At 52.6% G+C, this 27,946-nt stretch overlaps 1 protein-coding gene across 2 annotated transcripts in view; it reads right to left on the minus strand.

The window, feature by feature from the left end:
* The window catches only part of RASSF5 (Ras association domain family member 5), a 66,100-nt gene that overhangs the window by 23,559 nt on the left and 14,595 nt on the right, over positions 1 to 27,946 (minus strand). The window contains exon 2 of one of the 2 annotated variants that reach the window (XM_032422132.1): positions 17,160 to 17,281. In XM_032422132.1, the coding sequence (XP_032278023.1) occupies positions 17,160 to 17,281 (122 nt within the window). Of the gene's footprint in view, positions 1 to 4,543; positions 4,726 to 17,159; positions 17,282 to 27,946 lie in introns of those variants that run through there. The other variant, XM_032422134.1, reaches the window with a different exon arrangement.

The following is a 27,946-nucleotide window of genomic DNA, read 5'->3' on the forward strand; positions in this document are numbered from 1 at the left end:
CACGGGAGGGGGACACAGCCTACAGCCTAAAAGGAAGGTCATCCTGGGGCTGGGCCGGCAGGAAACATCTTCTGAGGTTAGTCTTGGTCTGTGCAGCCTCCTGAGATAGCACCTAAAAACATTAAATAGTCCAACACTTCTGAAGATTCTTAGGTTATCTCTACTGCTCTAATTTGGAACAAATTTCTTTGTAGTATTCTTTTCTCTCGTGCTAGGAAGGGCAGGGGCTGGGGCCGTGCCTGAGGCCTGGGTGTGCCTGAGGCCCGGGGAGAGACGGGTATTTCCCTGACTGGTCCCAGGGTCATCAGGGTTGGCTGACACCCCAGGCGTGCCACAGAGGCTCCGTCCAGGAAAGGGGCTGATGGCCGGACAAGTGTAGAAACAGAACCAGGGGTGGCTTCTACTCTGACCCCTGAGACCCCCTTCCTCTTTGCATCTGCCTTGAGTTTTTCAAGAGTCAATGGTGTCTCATCAGTCTTACACAATTCACAGCTCTCACCATAGCACATACCCTCCCTGATGAATCACAGACCTGTACCTCTGAAACAAATAATACATTATATGTTAAAAAAAAAAAAAAAGATAGTAGGAAGGGAAAAATGAAGGGGGGGAAATCAGAGGGGGAGATGAACTATGAGAGACTATGGACTCTGAGAAACAAACTGAGGGTTCTAGAGGGGAGGGGGTGGGGGGATGGGTTAGCCCGGTGATGGGTATTAAAGAGGGCACGTACTGAATGGAGCACTGGGTGTTATATGCAAACAATGGATCATGGAACCCTACGTCAAAAACTAACGGTGTAATGTATGGTGATTAACATAACATAATAAAATAAAATTAAAAAAAAAAAGTCAACGGTGTCAGCACAGACCAGAGAAAACCTGAGGGCAGGAGTTGGAGAGGGGCTGGGAGCGTGTTCCACGTGTGCGGAAGGATATTTAACCAGAAATAGAGTCACCTTCTGTCCTCCGTATCCACAAAGAAAACACACACGAGGAAGAATATCCAGCAAGCGGGATTTTGGGATAGACACCAAAAACAACTTTTAAATGATTAAAGTTGTAAGATTTTGGAACTGACAGGGAACTCCCTGCTAGTTAAATGTAAGGGCCAATGTCCCCTTGACCGGTGTGCCTTATGGACTGGAGCCTGAAGTTGTTTGGGTCTTTCCATCCTGTAGAAGGCTCTGAGAAGACAAGGACCATAGTTGGTCCGGGGTCACCCACTGAGTGAAGAGGACCAAGAAGAGCACGTGACAGAAGTCCAAGAAGGGTGTTAGTCTTGGCTCCACCTGACCACACATGTGGCCTGGTGCAGCCTTCCCACCTCTTTGGACCTCAGTTTCTCCATCTGTAAAGTGAGGCACTAGACCAAATGGATCCCTTTCAGCTCTGACATTCTGCAAGAAGTAGGCATCACATGTTCTCAGGGGGCCCACCCCGATGCTCTGGGTGGCTCCAGAGTCCTGGGGTCCTGGAGACACAAGGAGAGCTCAGAGGTCAAAACCCAAGCTGCCGCCACCTGTGGGCACGGGGGAAACTGACGGGGCAGAAGTTGGCCCCCCTTCCAGGGTCCGACCCCAGACAGGAATAAAGAAGCTGATGACAGGGATGGCCAGAGGGCCTGGCTTCACTGTCACCAGCCCTGGAAATCACCACAGGCTGCCTTTCATCGGACTAACGCAGAAAAATCTCTGGGTCGGGAGGCAAGCGGTGTAGGTTCTAACCCTGGCTCCAACCTAAACTTGCGGCGTGACCTTGGACAGACCTGGTGTCCCTGCCGCCTCCGGTGAGCCACAGCACCCCATACAGCTGCCACTTTCTGCAAGGGCCAGGGCGCGGTCCCCCTCCTCCGCTGCCGTCTCCCCACCTTCTGGTGCCTCCTTTCTGTGAATGGGGAGGCCTGTCTCACCCCCCCAACCTCCCACCGAAGGGGCTGGAGGGGGGACTCCTTGGAGGCGGGGCCAGTGACAGCTCCCAGGTGGTGGCACCAGGAAGAGCAGCTCGGTCCCCGCCAGGCACAGGCCGGCGGCAGATACAGGTTGTTCTGACAAGGCTATTTATAGCCGCCGTCTTGACGTTGCCGGGATGGGGGCCCTAGTCTCTCAGCGACCGGGGAAACACACAAATGCCTTTCCTTGGAGACAGGAAAGAGGGATTCCCTTAGGAGCTCAGAGGTGATCTGTCTTCGGGTAGGAAGAAAGCATCATCCTTAGGGGTCCGAATGGGATCGTGATAGGGCAGAAGGTTTCTATGAAACACCCTTCCACAAGTGGCTGTGAGGGAGAGGACGGAGCTGAAGATGGGATTAAAGGCGGAACGACACTTCGAAGGACAAAAGACAGAAGCGTTCGGATGAAGCTTCGCCAGCTCCCCAGCTGGGTGGGCACACAGCCCTTCACCCCCAGACCTTGCTGCCCAGACGGGGCGGCGCTGGAAGCAAGTCTGGGCTGAGGAGTGCTGCCCTTCGGCCCAGATCTTCTCATCCAGGGGCTCGGCGGAGGCCAGGCTCAGAGGGGCCATGCCCACCATCCTTTCCCTTCAGAAGCATTCATCCTTATCGCCCTGTGCAGGGTCCAACAAATGAGTTTCTTGGAAGGGATTCCTGCCCCCTGAGGGCTTCTGTGCTGGGGCAAAATGAGGTAGGGAGACAGGCGGAGGCCTCATGTTAGGGAATGGATTCAAGAACTAGACAAAGTAAAGAAAGAGCTGATGTGGGCACCGAACCAAAGGAGTATTTTCAGGAGTGATGCTTTGGGAGGTGGGGAGGAGGACAGAAGGCTGTCTGGGCCGAGGAACAAGTCACCCACCATCCCCAACCCCACCCCAGCATATTTTATTACAAGATATTTCTATCTCTCCCAAGAAATACCAGACACAGCTACCTTTTTCATTTGCCAAGTAAAAGAAACCCCAGCTTTGCAGTGCCCTTTCATCCTCCCCATTCTGCCAAAAGCCCACCTTCTGGGACCAAGGGCTCACAGCCTGGCAGTAAGCACAGCAGCTAAACTCGGTTTTCAAAACAGGAACCATTTCCTCCCCAGGCAGCAGCAAAACTCTCTAGAGCAATGGTTTTACCTCAGCTGCATATCAGAATTACCCGGGGAGCTTTTCAAAATCCTGATGCCCAGGCTGTACCCCCAGCCAATTAAGTCAGACTCTCTACTTGTGGGCAGGTACCCACATTTGCTAAAGCTCCCCAGCTAATTCCAGTGTGCAGCTAAGGTTGAGAACCACCAGTCTAAAGACCCCAGACAGCTGGAGTGCCTGTGGGGTGGGGGCTGGGGGGCTGTCCACACAACAAAGCAAGAATCCCAAGAGACAGCAGGACACCTCCCCTCGGCAGCCATGCTGATCTGCACGAGCCCTATCTACAGCCCTACCTACTCCTGCCCCCAGCCCCCCAGAACCGGCCCTGCTCCCCAGCCTCATGAGGGGGTGCCCCAGATAGCAGGTCCTGGTTCCAGGGGCCCGTTTTAGTTGATTCCTTCAAACACTGATATCAAAACCTTTCTTTTGGTTCTTGGGTGTCTTCTCACAATTAAAAGGTCCAGTACATTTTCGTGATGTCAGAACCCAGGAAACGCAGGGCCTACGGGCAAGATGAATTATTCACAAAGGAGGCCCCAGAGTCAGGTCTGGGGAAGTTTTTGGTTAACCTACCCATGTAGGACTGCTAAATTAATGATGAGCCTGCACACACCTGTGAAACTTAACAGCTCACTTCTATGAACAGTCCCTGTTAGGCAGCCTCTCCAAGGACCTGGCTTGGAACCCTCTCATCTAAACAACAGAACAGATAAACAGCTCTGCCACCACTCCCACCAAGGATGATCTGTAGCTACTGGGAGGGTGTGGCCCGGGGACTCAGGCAAGCAGGGTGCCCAGAGTTGCTGTAGGAACCACATACAACCCCATTAGGAAACACATACAACCCCCTTTAGGTTACCCCAACCAAGTCAGTAAGTTAAAATGGTAGCAGGACAAAGACTTAGAGAAGGTTTAGTTTGCTTCTAAAAACACCCTGCACTTCTGCAAAGTCGCTAAGTTTTAAGATGGTTTCTGGCCACTCACAATACGGAAGTTTCAACCTATGCATGTTTATCCTACTGGGTGCCATCCACTTTCCACCCAGAGCTTCAAAGCTCAGGCCGGGGGAGTGACACAGAGCAGTTGCCCCTTCACCCTCCCAGGCACAGGTGAGCATGTCACCAGACCCTGTGCCAAGAGCTGTCCCCAAGTCATAGAGAGCCATTTTGAAAAGGTCCAGGCCAGGAAATACTGGAAAGAGTATTAAAAAGAGAAGAGTGTTTGCTGGTGGTCCCGGAAGGGCTCCGAATCCAACCCTTGGTCCGCTCAGCCGAGGAGTTCAAGAGGGTCCCCAGGGCAACTGGCCACCCGCTCTGGTAGCACATGGCCTTGCCTGTTGACCAGGATGGAGGTTTCCCTTCTGGACCGCGGAGGTGATTTCCTCCCCACCCACCCACCCACCCCCGCCCCCGGACCCGCAGTGAAAGGCTCTTGCATTGGATCATGATGTTTACCTTGGAAGGATGTTTGCTGTGCACATTTCTGAAGAAGGTGGTCTTGGCAGTGAAGAAGCAGTCCTCCAGTTCCTCCTCCAGGCTGCAGTACCCACTACTCATGCTGCTGTCCACCGTCATCAAGCCCGCGGCCCCGCGACGCAGCGGGCGCGTGTGTGACCAGCCGGGCTCCCGCGGCGGCCGACGGAGGGGGGCGGGCCGCGCCCCGGGCCCCGCCGGGCGCGAGCTCCCAGCCCCGCGGCGGGCTGGGGGTGTGGGGTGGAGGGGGTCACCCGGCCAGGCGCAGCCGGCGCCCGCCGCCTCGGCTCTCAGGCTGGGCCCCGAGCGGCTCGGGCGGCGGGGTAACCTGCGCCCTTCCCCGCGCGCCGCCCGCGCTGCAAGCTCCGCGGTGGGACGTGGGCGCCCGCCTCGCGCGCCGCGCTCCCCGGCTCACTCGGCATCTGCGGTCTGATCCCCTCCGCCCCGCGCGCCGAACGCCATCTCGACACCTCCCCCGCCTGCCCGCGCCTTTCCTGCCCCTCGCCCTGCGCGCAGAGGAGTCGGAAGCCACTTCCTCTCGCAAGGTTCCCCAAAGCCCCGCTCGGCTGTCGCGGCGCCCCTCCCCCCGCCCGCCCCTGGCCCGCGCCTCCCTGCCTCACTGGGTGGCCCTGGATCCCAGGGACAGGTGGACCTGGGGCACCAGAGGTCACGTTAGGGATGCGGGGAAGGCACAGACCAGGACGCACCCGAGGGAGAAAATTCCTTATGGCCTTTCTTCATCCCTCCGGAAACAGCTCATTCTCATCACCCATGATGGCTCATGTTCACCGAGTAGAATGTGCCCTAAGGTCGTCGGAGTCTCTCCTCCCTTCCCCCCCATCCACCTCCTCATCCACTCCCACATCCCCCATTCACAAGGAGCCCGGTCAATCAGAGTGGTTGGAGGAGTAACCGGAGAAGAAGAAAATCGATATCTGGTCTGCCTGGAGAAGCAGCAATATTTTAACTTGGAAACGCCTGAAGAAACTGCAGGGGCCCCACAAGCATATGCAAATCATATGCAAAGTGATGGCAACCTGGAGCGCAAGCCTCCCCTTGCACGCACGCGCGCCGAACTTGGCCCAAGGGAAGACTCTGGGTACGAAAGGAGCCTGCACTCACCACCCAGGTGATTTGTACTGTTTTCCTGACAGTCTGGCCAGGAGGGGGTCTTGCCAGTTCTTGTCATTCCCATCAAAGACGGCTCATGTACATGTCCCGGTCAGACTGGATGAAGGAACATCTCCCTTGACTAGGGTTTAGCCCTCCAAGCAATTAGGGCGACACTCCCATAACTTTTCAGACCACGTTTGCACAGCAATAGCAGTTAGAGGTACCCTTGCTTGCAAAACTCCTGTGCCTGGTCATTTAACTTGCCCAGCGGCCTTGAGGTAGACATTATTATTCCCATTTTATGCATGAGGAAACTGAGGCTCGGAGTCAGACAAGGAGGATATGTGTGCTGGGACTCAGACCCAGGCCTGTGCAACTCCAGGGCCCATGCTCTTAGCTACTGGGACCTACAGTCTTTCCACAGAAATGGGACTGTTCTGGTGCGCACTCTGCCATCTTTCAGTATAGCGGGGCCTGGAGTCCCAGGAAAGGAAAACCAAGCCTTCAGAGCCTGGCAATGCTGGGGGCACTGTGCTCACAGAGTCTGATGGGCTGTGGTCCCCGGAGTGTCCCGGAGGGTGATCAAGAGGGGTTATCAGGACTCTCTCCAGGTAGGTTTGCATGGCTTTCCCTGCAGGTCTGAAACAATCCAGTCCTGGGGAAGCGCAAGCTGGCCAGAGGGCTAGACTCAGCCCCCAGATACCAAGCTGCCAACTCCATTTTAAGCTCCTGTTATTTTTATGAGGAACCCCCTCCTTCCCCCACCTTAGCCAAATCTGTCAGTGCTCAGGAGGGTTTCAAACTGCAGCCCAATTTGGATCCATCCTCCCACACAGTCTTTTTCCCAGAAGGCTGTGAGCGCCTGGCAGGTACGAACACGAGACAGCTGAGAGCTGCCACCCTATCGGGCTGGCCACCCTGGGCTCAGGAGAACGGTCCACACCAGCAGCGGGATATGAAGTGCAAGCAAGCAGCTGGGGGTGGGGGCTGGAGTGAGCTACCTGGGGAATTTCTGGGGGGAAAGCTCACATTTTATAGGGTTGAAGAACCTCTCGCTTTGTCTGGAACAATCTTTTCTTCAAATGAGTATTTTAGAGGCTGCTTTTTTTTTTTGGTGGGGGTGTCCCCAGAGACAGCAGTTCAGGCAAAGGAATCCGGTATTAACCTCGCCAGTACCTCCAAGTCCAATGCCGAATGATGAACGCTGCGGAGAGGGGGCTCTCTCTGCATGATCCTCGGGCCATCAGCAGCCTACCTGATTTGTCCAGCCAGCAAAGAAACACATTTTGCTTTATAAAAGGAACCTCCTGGCTCCACAGGAATCCAATACTTAAGAAAAAATAGGCCCCAGGTTCTTTGTGGCCACACTGTGTCCTTGGAGTCATGCAGGGACCTCTGCAAAGCAACTGCAATGCTATCTATTCAAACTACATATTCAAAATGCGCAATCTTAAGAGACAGCAGCTAACAACTTCTCTGAACCCCAAGGCAAAGTACCCCAGGGGTCAGCATGCATCTCTCCTTCTGAGCAACACGCCAGCTGCCAGACCCAGTTAGGAAAAGTTCTAAGTGACACTGTGTTCTTTTAGGGTGCTGCTCCATGCCATTCCAAATATTATGAAAAACTAGTGTCTGAATAGGGCTTCTGAAAGCCTTTTTACCATTCACTACTTAGGCGGCTCCAGAACCTTGAAAGCAGATTGTTATACCGATTTTACAGACAGGAAAGTGAGGGAAGTAACACGTTCCATCACAGCTCATGCTTTCCAAGTCTCTTCCCTCCTAGTTCGTGTCTTTCCCCACCCTGCTCCACCTGTCAATGACTCCAGGCCTGCAAGGGAGCCACGAGTAAGTAGTCAGCAACACAGAGACTGTGTTGGTGAGGACCCAGGGACTAGAAGAAATCTGCAAAGATCAAATACAATACAATAAGCTGGCCAGCCTCCAGGAGGAAAAATCCAGACTGAAGCTCCAGGGCGGGACCTAAGAGAGGAAGACTGAATTCCTTTCAGTGTCTAATGACCCCGTCAGCACCTCTTCCCTATGAATAATCAGCACTGAGAACCTGGGAGAGGGGCAGAAGGGGCAGGGGAATGCCGGAGCCTGGGCAATAGCCTTTTGAGCCTCTGGCAGTGAACACACAAAGAATAGGGACTGGCTGGCTGTTCTTGTCCCTGAGCCCAGGAAGAAGTGTCCAGACCTTAGGCTGCAGCCTCCGGAGCCTTAAATCCAAGGCATCGTGCCAGGGTTCAGAAAGCCCCACTGAAATGGTGAAATGGGTGACTTTCCTGGCTCAAAGTTTCAGATGATGAAAGACACTATTTTAAGCTTTCTTCCTTTCTCAGATGTGATCCTGACATGTGCCCAGATCCCCTCGTTTAATCCACCGCGTAGTTCTACGTGTTCCAGAAAAGCTGCATCATAAGACTGGGAGTCAGGAGCTGCTATTCTTGCCCAGCTCCAACTCCACCTTGATACGGCATCTGGAGCAGCTTTGCACTCCAGGATTCCTCAGCTGTCCAGCTGAAGGGTGTCAGGGCGGAGGTCAGATGTGGGGCCTTGTGACTTAACAGCATATTCAGAGGCTGAAACCCAGGGCGAGGTGCTACTCACCTGCTGAAACAGAGTTTGAAATTATTCTTAGTGGGTATGTGCAGGCCCTGTACTGCTAGCTTTGTGTGCATCATTTCATTTAATCCCCACAACAAACTGACGAGGAAGTTACAGCTATTATCTCTATTTTACAGAGAGAAAAAGGAGGTTCAGGCAGGTTAAGCAATTTGCACAGAGTCATACATGCTAAGTTAATGGAGGAGCCAAATCAATCCAGCTGGTCTGACTCCAGGACCACGTTCTGGAACACTCCGTAGTAGTACAGGCTATTTACCCCCGTGATTGCTCCCGTAATACCTTCCGGCCTGCAATCAGAGGCCATCACAAACTAGGCAGGGACTGCTCTCCCAGTCTGCCTATGTCCCTGTCTTTCCTTTAGCTCGTTGGGATTTTCCAGGGTCCAGCCCTTGACTGTCTTCTCGTCCTGCCCATGCCCCCTCCCCACGCCAGGAGCTTAGTCTGATGTCTGCCAATGGTATCAACTCTACCTCACAGACTCATAACTCAGAGTCCTCTCCGTCCCAGGTAGCTCCAGATGGATACCTGCCCCAGCTCACCAAGTACCCAGCGCTCCCCTTTGCAGCCTCGCTGGCAACTAGTCCAAAACTGAGCTTGCTATTCCCTGCCTCCCCCTCCACCTGCTCCTTCACCATTAGTACTTCCTAGCTCAACGAATGCCATGCAGGTAGATTTTTGCAAAGCCTTCTAGTAGTTTCCTTTGTTGCCTTCTCTGCCTTCTCCAAACTCACTGCCCCCTTGTTGCCAAAGTCACCCTTCTATACTAAGATCTGATCAGGGTTGTTCTATCATAAAACCTTCTATTCAAATTTCAACTAATAATTATTGAATAACTATTACTATACTATACTCATTACTATGTGTCCAACTCTAGTTGCTTATTCTTTCAGCCCTTCATTTCAGAAATATTTACCAGGCACCTTCTACATGGCAAGTACCAGACTAGGAGTTCGGATTCAGGCCTGAATAAGGCGTAGTCTCTGCCTCTTACCACACACGCTCTAATAGAATAACATGAAATAAGAAGTTATATTAGAGTTGCCAAGCTCTTATACATTTCCCGATCTCACTGGATCGGCACAACCGTGCAAGGAGGTATTTTGCAGATGAGTAAACTGAGGCTCAGAGTGGTTCATTTACCCAAGGACACGGAGCAAGTAAACGGTAGGATCTGATCTCAAACCCAGACCCCCTGTGTCTGACAGCTTTCCATGACGATTGTTGTCCTTCCTCCAACAACTCCCCAGTGCCTGCAGTGATGTTCCAAACTCCAGAGCGGGTCCTCAAGGCCCTTTAAGGCCCTTCCCAACCCGTGCCCAGCCAGCAGTTCATTCATACCCACCTCCGGCCACAAGACAGCCTCCCTCCTTCAGCTGCACGGAATTTGTTTCACGTTCCCGGCAGCTGCCCTGCCCTCTTGTGGTTTGTCTTGCTGTTTTCTCTGCCTGTCAGAATCCCCCAAGTCCTCCTCCTCTCTTCCTGACACATATTCACCAATCATGACCGGATCGCCCCCACCTTCCCCATGCTTTCCAGAGGCAACCTTTCCCAGATGTCCTGGGGGGGGGAGGGGGTTGAACCTTAAGAATTCCACTCTCCATCCCGAGAGCATCCTTTGACAGCATTATACCAGCTGCGCAGAGCCGAGAGCTCAATTTCTCCCCAGACGACTTCCTGTCATAAAAGGTGAGTGGCTACACAACACTTAGGTTAGACTCGCAGGAGATTGACTTTCTCGCGGCTTCTAGCCCACCCAGCACTTCTGTTGCTTGGCTGCTAGGCTAACAGCTTTGATAGGACCCTTCCACTTAAAAACCCCAAATGCAGTGAAATTAGCCCAGACCAAGAGGCACGGGTCCTGAAGAGCTCCTGCCAGGTCTGACTCAGGCACAGGGAGACTACCTTCTAATTGGCCTCCTCTCGTCAGACTAGAGAATCACAAAAGATGTTTCTGACCAACAATCCCCATCCCTCATCTGCCCCTCTCCAGGCAAGACCCGTTAGCCAGGTCAGTGTGGTCACCGGCGTGAGACACGAACAACTCACCCGCTATGACACATAGAAGAGACCTCGCTTCTTCCTCAGAGAGACTCAGGACTGACCTGGCCCATCCAGAGGACTTGTCGGGCAGCCACTGTTTCGCGGGTAGCAGTAAGGGGTGGGGTTGTGAGGAACACCGGGAAAGGTCTCGGGTACTTAAGGATTACGAAAGAAATAAGCTCTAGAGCTCTGTCCCTCCTCAGAGCCAGGTTGTCAGGTGCCTCCTCGTTGGAAAGCCTTTCGGCTCTGCCAATCGGAAACAAGCTCCGTGGGTTGGCCTGAGCTGGTCAGAGACGCCTTGGGGCAGCTCCTGTGAGAGGTGGCTGTCTAGTGGAGATGCATCACTGACAGCCTTGGCCAGCACTTCTGGCTTCTAGAGCGTGGAAGGAAGTCTGTGGAAGGTGGAGCGGCTGTCTCAAATGCAGCCGGGATGGAGCAGGACAGCTGGGGACTGGCTCCTGCCTTTGGCACATGTGGGTGGGCTGGCAACAAATGAGATAAAATGGAATCATAAAATACATTCAATTAATCCAAAATAAGACGGGATGGGGGGGAAAGGAACAAAGAACAGAAAGGACAGACAGAAAAAAAGAGAAAGATGATAGACTTCAAATCTAATTATACCAATAATCACATGAAATGCAAATGATCTAAATAACCCAATTAAAGGGCAGAGATGATCCAATTGGATTTTAAAATAAACAAGATCCAACTATTTGCTGTCTACAGGAAATGAGTTTTAAATATAAAGACACAAATAGCATAAAAGTAAAAGGATAGATTAATAAATATCATGCTCGGGGTAATCAAAAGAAAGCTGGAGTGGCTTATATTAATATCAGACAAAGTAGATTTCAGAGCCAAGAATATTACCAGGGATAAAGAAGGTTATTTCATCATGATAAGAGGTCAATTAATCAAGAGAACATAATAATCCTAAATGTTTATGTACTGAATAATGGAGCTTCAAAATTCAGCAAGATAGAACAGTAAGGAGAAATGGGCTAATTCACAATTATTGTTGGACATTTCAATACCTGTCCTTCAATAACTGATAAAAGAAGTAGAACACACGGTGTGCCTTAACAGATGTGAACTACTGTTGTTATCAGCCACAATCCAATGTGATACACCCTTGTCGAGCATTTCTGAGGAGACCTCGGACCCGAATCCGCGGAGAAGGCTGCAGGTGTCCGTCAATAGGGTGTGCTAGGGAGCGGCGCAGGGACAGACCCCGCCCCCCCAGGCTCTCCCGGCTTGCTTCTGGCTCCCCCGTGTGGAAGTTCTGGGTTCAGCACGGGGCCTTTGGGCCGAGGGTTGGGGCAGGAGTGGCCAGGGTTCTGGAAAGGCAGACACCTGGGTATAGAGAGTCGGTGGCGCGCCTGCGGGAGGGAGCACGGGGCCAGGAGCCAGGAAACTCGGCTCTCCACGCCAGCTGAGTCACCACCACGCAGCGGCTGCAGGGGCTGACGGAGGTGATTCCAGCCGGGGCCCTGCTAAGTAAGGAGTGACAGCAGAGGGGCGGGGGGGGGGGGGGGGGGGGGGTCAGAGACGTAGCAGCCAGCACCCTGGGCGGCTGACCCACCCTGGAGCTTGGGAAGCCGCCTGTCTGTCCCTTTGGTGCGTGGGGACAGGGTCTTGGTCTTTCTGTCTATAGTGGGGAGCAATCCATAACTGTAAGTCTTGGAGCAAAAAGGGCCTGCCGACCACAAAGTCATGGTGTCCTGGTCTTGTGTCCAGGACGTAGCCCATCTTTCTAGTATTTCGGAGAGTTGGCAGAGCCAGATCATGAAGGATTTCTGTGCTAGTCCAGATTTGGATGGATCTCGGGGGCCTTGGGAAGCCGCTGCGGGTTTTCATCCCAGGGAGGACAGGATAAACACTCCAGTAGGCCGTTGGAGGCGGCAGAGACAGCCCTGGCCTGCTACCTGGTGATACGCAGGCCTTGGTCTGCACACGCTCTCACACGCATCTTCCCTGCGGAGCCTCGCGACCACCCAGCACACCACCCACTTCTCAGAGGAGAAACCCAAGGCCCAGAGAACCAGGAGGCTTGCCCTGGGTCCCATAACCAGTACGTTGTCTACACAGTCTGGATCAGAACCTAGCTCTTCTACCACTGAGAAGCTCTTTGCTTTCTTTAAGAAAATATTTATTGCTTTAAAAAAAAAATTCTACCCTGGAAACATATGAGAGCATCAGTTATTCAAACAGCACTGATGCAAACGGCAACAGCTGAAAGTTGTCTAACTCTACCCCTTTGGACGCCTACCCCCCAAGGTGAAATCTCTTCAGTAGCTTGCCGGGTGGCGTCCAAGCCCTCGCTCTGCACTAACACACACACACACACACACACACACACACGTACGTACATGCACAAAATACAGATAGGCTTGTCCTGTAAGTACCGTGGGGGGACTTGTTCTCACTTCACACTATTCCCTACCGTACATACGGATCCAGCTCTCCTTTGGATGAGTGCCTTAGCATTGGCTTGGACAGCTGGAATTTTCTTCCCAGCTACCTGGGCTCTCTCCACTGCTCACAGCGAGCCTTAGGCAGCAGCTGGACCCAGGGCCCTGGTCATCGAAGCACCGATGACCTAAGACACTAGCCTCTGTTCACAGCATTTCCCGCTGACGGCATCTGAAACAATTTTAGAGCCGTGCCTGGCTCAATAGATATATGTGGAAGGAATCTGAGGCAGTCCTTAGAAACACACTGTTCTTTTCATTTTAAAGATTAAGTATTGGGGCGCCTGGGTGGCTCAGATGGTCGGGTGTCTGCCTTCGGCTAGGGTTATGATCCCAGGATCCTGGGATCGAGCCCCGCATCGGGCTCCTGGCTCGGCGGGGAGCCTGCTTCTCCCTCTGCCTCTGCCGCTCCCCCTGCTCATGCTCTCTCTCTCTCTATCTCTGTGTCTCAAATGAATAAATAAAATCTTAAAAAAAAAAAAAAGATTAAGTATTAACCGAATAAAAAAATCCTCCGTACGTCAAACCAGTGATTCGAGGGTTTTCAAAATTTCCTTTAACACACGTTTTATTTAAGTTTAATAAAATGAATCTATTTAAAGAGAAATGTTAGGTAAATAGTAGCGCAGGTGGAACATGGGTATGGCCAGGCTTCCAGGTGTGGAAAGTACCTGAGTGAGGTTTGGGAACTGCTGAGGGAGGGGCCGGGCTGTCTGGCCAGAGGCAGCCAGGACCAGGGAGGCTGGCTTCCAGGTGCCCCGCTCCTGAAGGGGCAGGGGGAAGGGGGAAGGAGGCAGGGGGAAGGGGGAAGGAACCTTCGCCAGACAGACACCAGCCGACTTAACCCCGGGCTGTAAGTGCTTTGAGTGGAAGGAAGAGTGCTTACGATTTTGCTCGTCCTCTGCACATCCGATGTACCAAGACAGAAGCAGAGCTGCCAGGAACCCCCTGGGCTGCCCTGGGTTGTGAGAATCAACAGTTGGGGCCAAGACCTTCCACTGCGGGGGCCGCTTCCCCAAAGGCAATGAAAGGCGTAGACCAAACTGGCAAACTCGCAGGCCATTACGAGGGCACTGGGGAGTCCCTGAGGGTTTTTGTTTTGTTTTGCTTTGTTTTTTTCCACCAGAGGAGCAACTTTAAGACCACCTGAAGTGTAAGGTCTTTGGGATGTAAGTGTCCCATAAAGGAACTACAGCTATGCTGGCCATTTATCGTGGTGTTCGGCCAATGCCAACGATGTTCTCTAGGAATCAGGCTTCACATGAAGAAGGGATCTGGGGTGCATGTGAAGGAGTTTTGTGAGGTGCCTAAGGAAAAAGTCACATGTCACAGACCTTAGAGATCTCCAAGGAGAGACTCTAAAAGCACCAGTTCTGTGCTGGAGAAAGCACAGGCAGCTGCCCTTCCTCAGTTTCTCTGTGGGTGTCTCCCACACGGCCTTGTGAGTTTGCGTGTGGGGGCTTTGAGTCCATCTCTGCCCCCTCTCCCTCCCTCCGTGCCTCCCTCCAGCTTGGCAGAGAGAAGACAGCCAGAAGGTGGGATTACTCCTTTTCAAAGGTGGAGGCCAAAAACTTATCTACGGGGTGATCTCAACCATGTTTTGAAAAATGTATGGATGTACAGGAGGAAAATATGAAAATGTTAACGAACAGTGGTCTCCTCTGGATGGAGGAAAATCAGTGATTTTTCTTTTCCTAAAAGAGTCAAGGGCGCCTAAGTGGCTCAGTTGGTTAAGCGACTGCCTTCAGCTCAGGTCATGATCCTGGAGTCCCGGGATCGAGTCCCACATCGGGCTCCCTGCTCAGCAGGGAGTCTGCTTCTCCCTCTCCTGCTCCCCCATCTTGTGCTCTCTCTCTCTCTCTCAAATAAATAAAGAAAATCTTTAAAAAAAAAAAAAAAAGAGTCAAGAGGAGAAAGGACACCAAGCTGAGACCACCCAGCAGCCTTATGCCCCCCAAACTAGCTGAGCTCAGACGGGGTCACAGCAAATCCCCCCAGGAAGATGGCACTGGCTCATGAAGCTAGCTCAGCCCGGGTGACCGTGTCAAGGTGAAAGAAAGCTCCATCCTGGTATTTAACTGAAAATCAAGTCAAGGCGGAAATCAGCACAAACAAGCTTTTTAGAAAAGGGGAGTGAGCCTGGAGCAGGGCCCAGGTTTTATTGATAGAAGGCTAGGTCCTGCCCTAGCTGTGCTGAAGCATGCAGTCAGTCCTGTCCAAGGCAAACATAACAGCCTGACCCAGCCGGCAGGGAGCGAACCCCACTCAGGGCCATTCGCAGCTGGGGGCCGGTCAGCACCCACGTAGGACTCTTGGATCCTTCCATGTGGTTCTGTATGGCTCCTTCTATAGTTCAGTGGTGGGTCTACTCTGGACACAGCCTTGATTCAGCTTGCCAGAGGGTTCTGAGGTTGAGTCCTCTTCCCAACAGAGGAAAAGGGGCCACTCTGCTTCCAAATACTCAGACTTGGAAGCCCCTGTTTGCTGTTGACATCCCGAGCGGGAGACGAGGTGTAGAGCAAACTCCAGGGCCTGCCCTGGAGCCTTCTGCCCACCACACCCGCGCCGCTAACCTGCTCCGGGGCAGGATTTCTCAACCTCCGCACTGTTGACATTTTGGGCCAGATAATTCTTTGTTGTGGGGGCCTGTCCTGTGTCATGGAGAGCGTTCAGCAGCAGCCCTGGCTTCCCCCACCAGATGCCAGTAGCATCACCCCAGTTGTGACTACGAAAAATGTCTCCAGAAGCTGACGTTTTGGGAAATGTTGCTGTACCGTGTGCTCTGTGACCTCTGTCTTATAAGGCAAACGTTCAGCAAAATTCTGCATCATCCACTAGGGTTTGGGAGGTCAGATTTGTCTCCCTTTCCTCCTCACCCCTCGTAGGGCAAGGCCCTCCCAAGAGGCCTGCTTACATTCAGGCTACGCTATAAACAGTTACTATTCCAAAGTATGTGGAAGATGCACAGAATTTTTTAAATATATATCTTAGGATCGATTCAATCTCATTCTTATAAAACCATACATGATATTTGCTTTCTAGCAATGCTTTCCTAGTGGGAGAAAAAGGGGTGAGGGGAATCGCAAGAAGGCTGTTAACACCCATAGGCAAATCTGGTGACTACTGTGGATGGCTAGTCTTGGGCATTGGGGCTGGCTTGGGATTTCCCAGGGCCACTGGTATTCTCTTCAGAAAATAACCAGTCATTCAGCACCTAGATTGTCTCTCACAGCACCCTGAGCACCTGAGCTTTTTCCTCATAAATACGAGGCTTATTTGTTTAAAAGTCTCATTCTCCTACTCTGCTGCAAGCACAGGGAGGCCAGGGGCCATGTCTGTTCCCTTCATCACGAAGTCCTTGGCATCCCTGGGCCTGGCACATGGTCAACCTTCAAAGCATATTTGCTAAATGAATAAATGAATGATATCTGGAGACCCTCCTTACTTCCTTGACCAGCAACCGTGGACTCATACATTAAGGATCAGATCAAATGTCACCTCCTCTGGGAAGTCTTCCCTGATTTCTCCCAACAGAACCAATTGCCTCCTGTACTCAAAACACTTGATTCATACTTTTATTGCAACATGCATCACGGTATATACTATTTGGTTGTATTCTGCCCACCCCCCTCCCCCCCACCCCGCCAGGATATAAGCTCTCTGTGGATAAGAACTGTGATGTATTATTTATGATCCCCACTCTCCCCAGTGCTCGGCACCCAGGGGATACTCAATAAATGCTTGTTCAATGCAAGAATCAGAAAATGTTCTCCTGTCTCCATTCCAAATCCTCGACCTCAAAGTTTGGACACATCCTGGTTCAAGTGCCTTGGCAAAACCCAGAACCAAAGCTGCTTTGGGCATCAATCCTCTGGTTCTTTATCACAGGGAAAGAATATCTGCCTGGCCCTTCTGAAGTTGAATCTTGTTTGGCTGCCTGATTGGCAGTCGGGATGACATGCTTGAGGAGCCTCAGCGCTAACATCCCCACTGCCCCAGGGCTATGAGGCCTCAAAGGACCTTCGGGAGCCTTCTCTCCTTCCTGCCCTCACCTATACCCACACCTCTGGCTTGGAACCCTAGGCCAAAGCAGGCCCTGTGTTTGGAGAGACCTAATGAGGACTTCTGAATATCTACACACTTCTCTGGGTCACTGTTCCAGTTCCATTTTCCCATTCCCTTGAAAAGAGGTGTGTCTGGCCAGAAGGGGACCCCAGCATCCAGCACGCATGGAATATTTATACCTCCTCCTGCTGACCAGAGCTCCCGAGCAAAGAAAGTGGAGGCTAGGATACCAGCAGAAGCTGTTCCCAGCCTGGTCCTTGGGCTCTGCTGCCTACCTGGCTGAAGATCGGAGTGAGGGTGCTTTCTGGAGAGGGCCTGTCCTGGGATGGGCCTTCCTGTCGACTGCAGTCCAGCTGGATCAGGTGACGGCACTCTGGGTGGCAGGTGAATTTACAGTCTGGAGGGAAAGAACCACCGTGGGGGTTAGGAGTCAGGTAGGATCCTGTCTACTTCCAGCCAGAGAAATACCTCAGGAGACTGTGTTTAGCTCCAGGAAGGAAGAACGTGCAGGAGAGAAGTGGAGGGTGGGAGAACAGCTCGGTGCCACCAGGGATGGTGAGAGTTAACAACGCGTGTTTACACATTGGCAAACTCCATTATTTTGTGTGACCTTGTAATCATTATTATTGCCACTTCACAGACAGGAAATTGGGGTCTAGGGACCTTAGGGACTTTCTCAAGGTCAGATCATCTGACTTCAGGCTGGTGCTCTTTCTATTAATTTACATTAATCACCAGGGGTCACGGATCCCTGGAGAAAGACTTCACTTTTCTGGGCCTCATTCTGCCAACCTGTAAAATACAGGTAATAGCTTCCCTGCCTGGTGCACAAGGAACTTTCTGGTTCCAGGGGAGAACAGGTCTTAACAAATTAAAAGTGCCTCCAGGGACAGAGGCATTATCATCCACCGGAAGGGCTGTTTCCTGTCTCTGACCCTCCCCCAGCTAGAAATGTGGAGGCGGCTTCTCTAAGCCAGCTGAAAGGGCCTCTAGACAACATCCCACATCAGGTGCCCCAGGGGAAAGCATACGTTTCATAGACAATGTTCATTTCCATGGAGGCAGGACTTAATCTCCAGGGTTGAAAAGAGCCTTGGGAACTACTCTGGAGGTGGGGAGACCGGGGCTCAGAGGGGTAAGTGAGTTTGCCCAATGACACACAGCTCAGTGGCAGGGCCTCTTGGACAAGACGCAGCGAAGCTCAGCCAGGCAAGGGAAGAGTGTGCTGTGGAGGAGGGGAGTGAAGCGAAGGTTGGCAGCAAAAGAAATCCGTGCAAGTCCTTGAGCAGGCGAAATGCTCGGATTTGTTCCGGTTTGAGGTAGGGTTCCCACAGAGAGCTGCTGGGCCAGCTGGGGTCACCTGTCCTGGAGGTGCCACAGCTCAGGCAGAAGACCCACCGGGCAGGGTGCGGAGTGTCTCGGGAGGACTGGCCTCCTGATGTGCAGCCAGGTGCGTGGGGATGGGCTGCTGTGGGCAGGGTTTGTGGCCAGGGACACGACAGCCCACACTTGTTTGGATAACCTGGGGATAACCTGGGGACTGCTTTTGGCTGATAAGAGCTCAGGCTCCTGACACTCCTTTTCTTCCTGGTAATGAGCTCCAAAAAGCGAGCCCGTTTGGACTCTTCTTTTGAAAGCTGCTGTAGCGCACTCCATCTTGGGCCAGGGGTGGGTCTCCTCTTCTCCCACTCTTCTGGGGGAGTTTTGGAGGGAGACCTCCACTCTCCCCAGCTGCCCTCTTCCTTTACACCCCCAAAGGTGAGCACCTGGGCCACATTCCTCACACAGGTTTTGCCACGAATGTCTGCAGGGGAGCACCCTCACAAATGCGGGGACGCACAGAGATTCCAGAACCCCACAACCAACTGACCCAATGGTCTGAAGCCCTCGGCCACCCTTCTAGGATGGCATTTAGAAGCTCTCCGGCTTACCGGCCTCCTGCCCGAAGGCCACCATCGTCTCCTCCTTCAGACCCCACCCTTGTGTATGCCTTCCTGACTCTCCTCCATAGAAGCCTTCCCCTCACCTGGGGACGGACTGGCGAAGCCATTGTCTGAGGTAGGCACCCCATGCCTCCAAGTGCCCACATGCATTTCTGCCCCCAGCCCCCAGTAGGAGCTCTCTGCCCGGCACAAGGACAGCCTCACACCGAGGGGGGTGAACGGCACAGGGGGATACGCAGGCCAAGCGTCCCTTGCTCGCAGTGCCCAGAAATGCCGGGCCTTTGATAAGGCAGTCCCGAGGCCAGAGGCCGCACAGGGAGCACTGTTCGGGCCTCCGCTCCGGGGCGGCACGGGGAGCACTGTTCGGGCCTCCGCTCCGGGGCGGCACGGGGAGCACTGTTCGGGCCTCCGCTCCGGGGCCGCACGGGGAGCACTGTTCGGGCCTCCGCTCCGGGGCCGCACCTGTATGGCATCGGCAGCGTGCTGAGCGACGAACAATGCCCCAGGGATGCTGAGAAGGGGAAACAAGGAAGAGAAGGAAGGACTAGAAGCTCTCCAAACTACAGCAAGCAAGAGCTACTGCCAACTCACAAATGGGACAGCATCTCGAGACAGGAGGAGGTCTTCCAGACTCTTCTTTGAACTCCTGGTACCGCTGACCCAGGCTCTGTATGTCCCTCTGTGCATCCCATTCTCTCATGTTCTGTCTGTCTGTCTCTCCCTCTCTCTGCTCTCTCTGACACACACAAACACACACACGCCCCCTGAAAACAGCACCAAAACCTCAGAAAGTTGTTTTTTTTTTTTTTTTTTTACAGTCCCAACGCTGAGCTGGACAGAGCTAGGGAACAGAAGACTCCAGGAAGAGTATTTGGGGATTTTATAAAAAGCACGTTTGAGCGCCAGTGACTTTGTTCCACCAGACCGTGTAATCACAGACTGTGGCAAAACCACTGGACACATCTTGCTACTTCCAGGCCCCTGGAAATGCTAAGCCCAGGGCTTTCGGCCAGCAGAGATGAAGTCAGAGCCCCCATGCCCTTCTCCAAACACGGAAGCAAGCCCCACCAGCCCCAGCCAGTAGCCTGCAGGCCTGATGTGCTCCTGTGGAGAGTTCCAGGAGATTCCAAAGGCAGGGTGGCGTTCCCCTGGGACCTGGTGGGTAACCCCCACAGGCCATCTTTCCCTCAAGACAGTTCATCTTGAGGTGCGGTCAAGCCATTGTCCTCCACAGCCTTCAGCTAGTGCTCAATCTGGACACAGAAAGGGAGAGGGCCCCTGGGTGGCACAGGACCACACAGGCCCCTGGGGATGGCTCAGCCTTCCCTGAACAGCCAGGACCACCATCTTTGGCAACAACTCCAACGCCTTGCGCACAGACCTCCCCACGCCTGAGGGTGAGGAGGGATGAGACAGGACCTCGGCGAAAGTCAGGCTACCTGGGCAGACAGGACACACGCGTGAAAAGATAACTAACGAGTAAGACAGCACAGAGCAGGGCCTCACTGCCCAACAGGTCCAGGAAGCCTGCCTGTTCAGGGGACAGAGATCCCTGCCAGCCACAGCAGTCAGGGAAGTTTTCTTGGTGAGGGAGGCTCTGGGGAGCTTGAAATGGACCAGATTCCAGGCGACTCACATTCCCACATCGCAGGGGCCAAGAGGGGGCAGGGAGCTCTGACACCACAAGATAGATAGGATGAGGAATCTCCCCAACCAGAGGCAGCAAAGACCAGGGAACAACATTCCTAGGTTCTAATCGGAGTATCTTAGGGAGAACTGGCATTTCTTGACCTTAGTGTTGTCATCTATAAAATAGAATTGTTATCCTTTCCGGTTTCCACCCTTCCCTTGCAGCTCTAACCCCTGGCCCCCTTCCCAGGGGATGCTCTGGGGAAAATAAATGTGCCTCCAGGTCCTGGAAGAGGGGCCTATGGAAACAGAGAAGCCAACCGTAAGGAGAAATGATGGGGACAAACCGTAAGAGGGGTCCTTCTCCAAGGAGCGACCCCCGCGCCAGGATGGTGGGCTGCTAGGGCCCACCCTCAGCACCCAGACTGCATTAGTTTCCCAGTTGTTGTAACAACGTACCATGAACTAATAGCTTAAAACAGAGATTTATTTGGGTTTGGAAGGCTGTGAGTCTGATACGGAAACGTCAGGCCCTTTCAGCCCAGAGTTGCATGCAAGACCCTGAGCATTAATCTCCTCAACTCTAAAAGGGGAACGAGCCAGCTCACAGGACTACCATGAGGATTCAGCGGGGTTCTTGAAGCAGAGCACTGCAGAGGGAGCCCTCGGTCAGCGTTCCACTGCCAGCCCCAGCCCTGCCCCGCCAGGCAGACGCCTCACCCCACTCAGCTCCTGGTGGGTGATCTGCAGTCTCACCAACCTGCCTCCAGCTAGTCATTTCAAAGCAATACACAAGTGGCTCTTAGTTTTAAAATAATTTTGTTCTGAGACAGTACAAACAAAAGCAAAACAAAAACAAAAGGGCACTGGAAAATGCAGTGTTAACATAAGTTAACCTAAAAAGCAGAAGTCAGCGTTGTCCTGGTCCTCCAGAGCAAGTCAGTGGGGACAGTCCTCAGTATCAGGGATCCCTTCTCAGGACATTTCAAGGGACCCCCATTCTTGCACTGGGAATCTCTCCACACAAGCCTCTGGGCTGGGCCAGCTGTGGCCGCTCAGAGACGGCCCAGATCCCTCCGACACCACTGCACCCATCTGCCCTGGCCACAGGCCTGCCCCCCCACCTGCGGCCCCACCCCCCATCACCCTGCAGCCTCACGCCTGTCTGCTGCCCTGGACAGGAGCGCCCCTCTCCGTGTCACCCCAAGATTTCCCCTCAGACCTCAGGCCCTCTTGCAAAGGGCCCACGGGTTAATGGACCCTCAGCGACACTGCCCCCCAAGTCTCCAGCCTTGTGCTGGGCCCTCCTCAGTGTTTGAGAGGACCAGACACTACTAAACATTCAGAAGGGGTTTGGTATGAACTGGATAAGTGACCAGAGTAAGGAGGGGTGCTCTGCCTTTTGCCAAAGTGGAGAGGCCAGAGTGTGAGTGCCGATCTGATCCCAGGCTAGTGTCCCCTGTGCCTCAGTTTCCTCTCTGTGAAGTGGAGGTGATAGAGGTATCTGCCTCGCAGGGCTGCCATGAGAACGGAATGAGATACTTAGGTAAAAGTAACACAAGATCTAATATAAAGAGTTCAATCTATACTAACTATTCTTATCAACTGGCCAAACCCCAAGGTGGGTCTCGCCAGTGGCCACAGCATCAGACATCCTCATTCCAGAAGCCTATCTGTGCATATCCTGTCCGGGCCCTCGGACCTTCCTCCAGACCTCCACTGAGTCCTGATGCCAAGGGTCCCGAGGCATCCTCAGACCTCCGCTGAACCCCTGTTCTCCAGCAAGGGAGACCCCAGCTCAGATCCCTGCATAAGTAAGGCGCCAGGTGGACACAGAGCCAGTCTGGTGCGGGGCCGCCCTTCCCGACGTCGGAGAGGCGCTGCTGTCCGCCCCTGGACGGCTCCCTTCCCTTCCTTCCTCCCCACACCCCTCCAATATTTGAACTTCTAAAATCTTGCTCAGGTTTCAGAAAAGAGAATTGTTAACCAAGTTGATACTGTCCAGTATTAAAGAGGATGTGGGTAAATGAGAAAGTCTTTACATTGATGATACGAATTTCCTACAGTAATTCATCCTGAGTGTGTATTTATTTGTATCTAAATATCTCTTCACTAAACTGTTCATGCCATGGTTGTTCATGACAACAAACTGCTAGAAATACCCCATATCCACCTACAGGGGGCCAGCTAGAGTTATGATATTTTTAAAAATAAATACAACTTAGCCATTATATAAAGAGGATGTAGATTGATACTGGTCACCTTGGGAAAATGTCCACAAATATATCATTGAAAAAAAAATGGTTTTGTTCTATGGTCCTAACTATATAAAAATATACACATGTCTAAACACATTGTTCAGAGAGCTTCCTGGCTCTGACATGCTTGCTCGGAGGGATGGGATTTCAAGTGTTTTACCTTTCTGCATAGTTGCTAGGTTTTTACAGTGAGCCTATATTCTTTGCTAATGGGAAAAAATGCCATGAAAAGGAACAAAGAAAAATCACGTACCCACACTGCAATAACAGCGGGAGCCTTTATATGCTTCCTATATACGTGTGTGTGTGTGATTTCACAAAATCAATACTATGCCTGTGGGACACGTTGCTTTCCCTATCTTTAAAAATAGATTTTATTTTTTAGAGCAGTTTTAGGTTTGAAGCAAAATTGAGCACAAGTATACAGAGACTTTCCGTGTACTTCCTGCCACCCCCCTCGCCAAAACCCACTATCAGCATCCCCCAGCAGAGTGACACATTTGTTACAACTGATGAACCTACACTGGTGTATCATTATCCAGAGCCCTGGTTTACCTTAGGGTTCAGTGTCGGTGGTGTATATCCGATGAGTTTGGACAAGTGTGTAACGATATGTATCCACAATTATATTATCATACAGAGTAGTTTTATTGCCCTAAAAATCCTCTGTGCTCCACCTGTTCATCCCTCCCACCCCCTCACCCCTGGAAACCACTGATCTTTTTACTGCTTCCATAGCTTTGCCTTTTCCAGAATGTCATCTAGTTGGAACCATACAATATGTAGCCTTTTTGGATCGGCTTCTTTCACTTAGTAACATGCATTTGAAGTTCCTCCCTGTCTTTTCATGGCTTGACAGCTCACTGAGCGCTGAATAACATTCCATCGTGTGGCTGGACCACAGCTTCTCTGTCCATTTGCACCTCCTGAAGGACATCTTGGTTACTTCCAGGTTTTGGAAGTTATGAGTATAAGTCTGCTATAAATGCCGTCCACCTGCGGGGTTTCGTGTGGACAGAGGTTTCCAGATCCTTCAGTCTACTCCAAGTTTAGGCATGAGGATACCAAGACTTGGAAGGGTGAAAAGACCCACTGAGGGCCTCACAGCGAGTCAGCGGCACAGCTGATGTGAAAATCCACCACACCTGGCTGCTTCTCACTAGCCCTGTTTTCTGGGAAACTGTTCCTCAGAGCCGTCCCCTTCATTTGGTCCTGGCCCCCCTATCCTGCACTCCTTGAGGCCAGGGTGGGCTTCATCGGGGCTGGGGGGTAGGGTGATCCAAGCCTAGAAAATAGTGTGAGTCAAAGGGACTTGAGTAGCGAGTGCTTTTTCCCTCTGCCCCAGCAGGTCATGGCCACAGCATCCCTCCCTGAGGTCTCCACCTCGTCCTGGGAAGCGTCCGTTCACAGTTCCAGTCCCAGCCCCGCCCAGCCACTCAGCCTGGGAGCTCCGGACCCCACCCATCCTGTCTGCCTGCTCTGGCCCCACTCGCCAAACGTGGCCCCTTTATCTCTGGGATGCCACATCTGGGAGATGCTGACCTCTTTGGGCAATAGCTAGCGGTTCTTGCGCTGAGATCCCGGGGCAGCTTTACCAGAGAGGCTAGCTCATCAGCCACGGTCAAGCTCCACAAGCAGTGGGCTCTCGGCCTCCCCCACTCAAAGAGGCCCAGCCTCTGAACCTCTGCTCCCCATTACACCACAACAGAGCCACGGCATCAGCACGTCGAGAGATGAGCATGGCAGGAAAGCAAGCAGGATGGACCCCGGGCTCCCAACACCAGCCGCCTCACAGAGGTACCAAAGTGTACCCACTCAGCAGTAGTAAGTCAGAAATCCCTAGACCATGAGGTGCCTTGAAGCACGCTGCCGGCCATGCAAGAGGTCTTTGAGAAGAGGTGCAGAGGATGGGGCCCTTCATCAGGAGTTGGGGAATGGACGGAATCTGGCCTCCGGAGTCCCACAGATCCGGGTTTGAACCCAAACTCTGCTTCTAATGGAGCGTGAGATGCCTGGACAATTTACCTAACCTCAGTAAAATAGAGAATTTATTTAGCCTCAATGTCTTCATCTGCAAAATGGAAATAGTCATATCTTCCTAGCCAGCAGAGTTGTTGTCACAATTAAAGAGAATGTAGGTGGGGCGCCTGGGGGGGCTCAGTTGGTTGGGAGACTGCCTTCGGCTCAGGTCATGATCCTGGAGTCCCAGGATCAAGTCCCACATCGGGCTCCCGGCTCAGCGGGGAGCCTGCTTCTCCCTCTGACCCTCCCCCCTCTCATGCTCTCTCTCTCTCTCTCTCAAATACATAAATAAAATCTTAAAAAAAGAGAGAGAGAATGTAGGTAAAGCATCCAACACTGCCTGGCACGTAGTAGGTGCTCGATAAAGGGTAGCTGTCATCTTCCACACGGTGGGATTCCTGAGTCTGGGTGCCCTGCCTCAGTGTGCGATGCTGGCTGGAAAACCTCTCTGCTTTGGGGCCCTCTCCCAATGTGTTACAGTGAGAAGAACCATGCAACCTTCCAGGGAGTTCCTCCTACCTGCTCCAACCTCCCTCCTGCCCTGCTGTTGATGGGCCCAGAGGAGGAAGGCAGGGACATGGGGGGCGGGGGGGGGGGGTTGTACTGGAGGATGGGAAGGCAGACTGTGATTTGTCAAGCCGGGCGGTCTGCAGCAATTGCCAACATCAACCCCATCCATACGTTTTTCATACTCCTGGCTGAACTCCTAGTCAGGGTGGAGCAAGGGCATGGAAACTCCCCGCTCGTGGGTCAGGCAGCCAGCTCAGGACATCTGCATCTCTGTGTTTCCAGGAAGGCCCTCAAACCCCAGCCCTGCTGAGACCATATACTGTAGTTTCTTGTTTCAGAAGACAGGCCACCCCTGAGGGTACTCAGCACGCCCCGCCCTAGCAGGGACAGTCTGGAGACACACAACGGCTCCTCACCTCCACTGCACAACCCCAGTCCAACACACACACACACACACAACACACAGCCCACGGAATGTGCCAGAAGGCAAGCCAGGAAGCCAGCAGGAAGGACCGATGTAGTGGTAGGGGAGCGACCTGGAAGCCAGACCCACATCCCAGGTCAGAGGCTGTGGGCAGGTCCCTCCCGCAGACAGGGAAGGTGGGCAGCTGGGCGCATGGAGGCTGCCATCTCTGTGGGAAGAGCCAAGAGGAGATGGGCCTGAACATGCTCCAGCCTGGATCAGACATTCAGTTCCCATGTAAAACAGAGGGCTGGGGTGGGTGGGTTTTACGGGAAGCAGGTTCCCCCAGGTCAGGCCTGCTGAAGAGAGAGAGCTCCAGAGGTGGGGTGATGCTGGGATGCCTCGGTTGAACCGAGGACACAAGGCCACCCCAAGGTCCTGGTCTCCACCCTCTCCCAAAGTGACCGGATAGGTTTGGCGTGTGGCAGGCCTGGCTGGGGTTGGATGTGCGCTTTTGAGTGACACTTTCGTACTGAAGGGAAGGGCAAAGGGTCCTGCCCTGTTGCTCAGGGACTAAAGCCGATTCTAAGATTCTTTCTGGGACCTTGGTTGCTAGGCCTCATGTACCAGTTGTTTCTGCCGGGGCCTGTCTTCTCCCCTGACTCGTCCCCTGCCGGCCCGGCAGACACTGGGTGCAGACCCTGGGTGCCCAGGCTGACCTGCAGAGGCACCATCCTGCCCCGTATGGGTGGGGTGGGTGGGTGTGCCTCTCCGGCAGGCCCATTAATCATCTATCTCCAACACAACCCCACATCCCGAGGCCAAAAGCTCCCACAAAAGGAAGGCAGGGTGGCCAGGCCAGGCTGGGGGTGTGGGCTGGGGGTATTTGGGGAGGGGCAGGTGCGGGGAGGGAGGGCAGGACAGTTCACAAGTTCAGACAGACGATGCAGGAAGTGAGGGAAGCATCAGGCGGTGCCCTCCCTCGGCCCGGTGAGGCAGGGCGCGGGGCCTGGCCACGGCACACCTTTCCCACGTGGTCTGTTTCACGCCCCATCAGTCTTTGGGGGTGCTGCATCCTGAAGCATATTTGCCCCCTGTCCTGTGCGTATACGTATATATGTTTAAAAATATAAACACACTTAATAGGGTTGAGCCATTTTTAACAACGCATGCTTCAACCTTAGCTGAATTAACTGGCTCTCTGCTGGGACTACTCCAGAACGCTCCCTCTGGCTCTTCGGCCCCCACTCCCTGGTTTTTACTATATTATTTACACTTCCGATGTTTATAACATTGACGCCCTATTGTAGCCATAATTCCCACAGTCATCTACAGTTCATTCTACTTTTAAATCGATTCAGTCTTTTTACGACAGCGAAACTATTTTTCATTTACTCTAATTAATCTTTTGGTTGGCTGAAATTTTTTTCGTATCATATTTCCACATGCACTGTGTTTCCCAGTAACGCTTCCAGCATCTTAAAGAGCTGCGCCCCAAGGGTAGGTATGAGTTGTTCTGCCGCACTGTGGCTTCATGCAGCGATTTCTTGGTGACAGTGGTGGCCGGGAGGAGATGTGGATGTAGAAAAGAGAAGCGGGCAAGTCTGCAGGCCCTCAGCGTGATATCACAGAGCATCTCTGAGAGTCCCGCCCACCCCTGGACAGTAATAGTAAGAGGCAATACATTTTGGGGGAAATGTTGAAGTAAATGATTTCAGGTGGGGGCCCAGGGTGGGAAAGCCAAATGGATCTCATCCTTTGTGTGCAAGGGTCTGTAGGTTTGTCAGCTGGACCACCTGACATCATATCCAAAGAAGTTCAAGTTGAATTTAGGGTATGGCCAGACAGATAGACATGCAAAGATATGACACCATTTTTTACCAGGGGCGATGAGAGCATGTGCATCCATCGGGACACATGTGCTCAGAAAGCCACAGAGAGAATATTAAACCTTTTCACAGTTATGCCCCTGTCTTTCCACATAAACCTAGTTATTAGTCAGTTTTTCATGTGTGCATGCATTCATTCAACATGTAATTTTTGAGGGCCTTCTAAGTGAACCACTATTCTAAAGGACAGCATGTTATATCCAAAGACTTTCTGCAATAGGAACAAGTGGATGAAAGAAAAAAATACATCACGTATATTTTTTTCCAGTATAGATATGTCCTGGAAAAAAAATAAATTCTATTGCCAGAGCACCTTAAGAAAAGAAAAAAAGAAATTTTTTAAAACACTGTAGGCAGTTGGGTTTAAGGGAGCTTTACAAACAGTAACAAGCCCATGGTATCCAAAGC

Source organism: Phoca vitulina, unplaced genomic scaffold, assembly GCF_004348235.1.
Source record: "Phoca vitulina isolate PV1807 unplaced genomic scaffold, GSC_HSeal_1.0 scaffold26, whole genome shotgun sequence".
Classification (NCBI taxonomy): Eukaryota; Metazoa; Chordata; class Mammalia; order Carnivora; family Phocidae; genus Phoca; species Phoca vitulina.